Here is a 1,386-nt window from a genome sequence, read left to right as displayed (position 1 = left end):
TATATATATATATATATATATATATATATATATAGGCACAAGTATAATATATATACGATTGCTCGGTGTAATGTAAATGAGAACACTTCGATTAATCATTTTGTACGTTTATGATCGATACATAATCAAATGCATATATGAATGCTAATTATTCTCGTGTAGTATGTATCATATATATCACCCTTATTTATATTATTGTTATTAGCTAGGTAGCATAGATGCTAGGAAAGATCCCATCAAAGAGTATTATATAAGGAGGTGGCTCCTTGCAATTTTGCCGTTTGCACCCAAGGGGAAAAATCCTCCGGAAAGGTGCTCATTGCCGGTTCCGTACACAATCCTCAACATCTCAGGCTCTGTTCTTGCGTAGGACAACGAATTGGCATCGGCGGACAGAACGTTACTGGTCGTCCGGTTCTCCGCCCCGAGGGTTGTGTTAGCTAGCAAGATGCCTTCGCTTTTGATGCCGCACTTGCCAAGGTCGTTAGTGAGCTGGGAAATGGCCTTGGTGAACTCACGCACCGTGAAATTATATGGAGGCACCAGTTGAGTCGCTTTCGGATACAACAACGCACGTAGCACCGCACTTTGTCCAGCCTTGATCGCCAAAAGCTTTGCAGCCAACTATAAGTGATTCCCATAAAAAGAAAAAAGGAAATAAATGTTAATTACATGCAGTAAGTTAATTACATGTACGATCGATAATCGCAGTTCTTAATACTCACAAATAATGAAGGAGAATTTGTGGTGAGGCTCGGAATGGAGTTGACATAGGAGACTTGTGCGAGATAAGGCATGGTATAGGCGGCTAACAGAAAATTGAGTGAGTTTTCGTATGGATTGAATGGAGGGATTAGGGTTGTCTTCAATGCTCGGTTAAAGATTATTCCCCAATTTACGCGTGTTAAATCAATTAGAGGCCTTCTAATTCCTCCCACAGTCTCAACCATAGTCCTGAAATATATCGAATACCATATGTCAAGTCGTAATGTAATAGCTAGCAACATTTAGGGTAAATTTGTTTACGTCCATTGGTTACAAGACAATATCTCAACGAACAGGTACCTGATGTTACCCATTTGTTGATAACCCATCTCCTCAATGATGCGACGAACAAGAGGGTCGAGATTCGCCTTCTGAGCACCGATGGGAGGCGGACCACCTCCGGAAAAACCCGGAGCGTAGCTGTCGAGGCCGAGGCCAGTAGCGCCGGACAGAAAGAACTCGGCTTCCAAATATTCTAAGTTCATGGCAAACTGCATGCGATCAACATCAGCTGCATCAATGGGTGCGCAGCTAGGGGGACTAATAGTATCCAGAGTACTCGTGACCTGGTGATGAATGAGGTTGAGGTACAGTGCAAGAAGAACAAGGAAGACAGAAGAG

General features: G+C 42.6%; 1 protein-coding gene across 1 annotated transcript; it reads right to left on the bottom strand.

Annotated features, from left to right (window-relative positions):
• Window positions 1–69: 69 nt before the first annotated feature.
• Window positions 70–1,380, bottom strand: LOC101301350 (desiccation-related protein PCC13-62-like). The gene is made up of 3 exons (XM_004290723.1): window positions 1,066–1,380; window positions 726–954; window positions 70–624 (listed from the first exon to the last, which is right to left on the bottom strand). Exons 1-3 carry the CDS (start codon window positions 1,260–1,262, stop codon window positions 247–249), a joined length of 804 nt encoding a protein of 267 aa, XP_004290771.1. The 5' UTR covers window positions 1,263–1,380; the 3' UTR covers window positions 70–246.
• Between the last annotated feature and the right edge of the window lie 6 nt (window positions 1,381–1,386).

This window comes from Fragaria vesca, linkage group LG2 (genome assembly GCF_000184155.1).
Source record: "Fragaria vesca subsp. vesca linkage group LG2, FraVesHawaii_1.0, whole genome shotgun sequence".
Taxonomy (NCBI): domain Eukaryota; kingdom Viridiplantae; phylum Streptophyta; class Magnoliopsida; order Rosales; family Rosaceae; genus Fragaria; species Fragaria vesca.
The sequence above is the reverse complement of the archived record's forward strand: the minus strand, read 5'-3'. Positions and strand labels throughout refer to the sequence as shown.

Bases quoted from the DNA above. Each gene is read 5' to 3' on its own strand.
- LOC101301350 (XM_004290723.1), bottom strand. From the start codon at position 1,262: ATGCAGTTTGCCATGAACTTAGAATATTTGGAAGCCGAGTTCTTTCTG. The intron at 955-1,065 runs GTACCTGTTCGT...GATATATTTCAG, and splicing joins CAACAAATGGGTAACATCAG to GACTATGGTTGAGACTGTGG. The intron at 625-725 runs GTGAGTATTAAG...AATCACTTATAG, and splicing joins CAAATTCTCCTTCATTATTT to TTGGCTGCAAAGCTTTTGGC.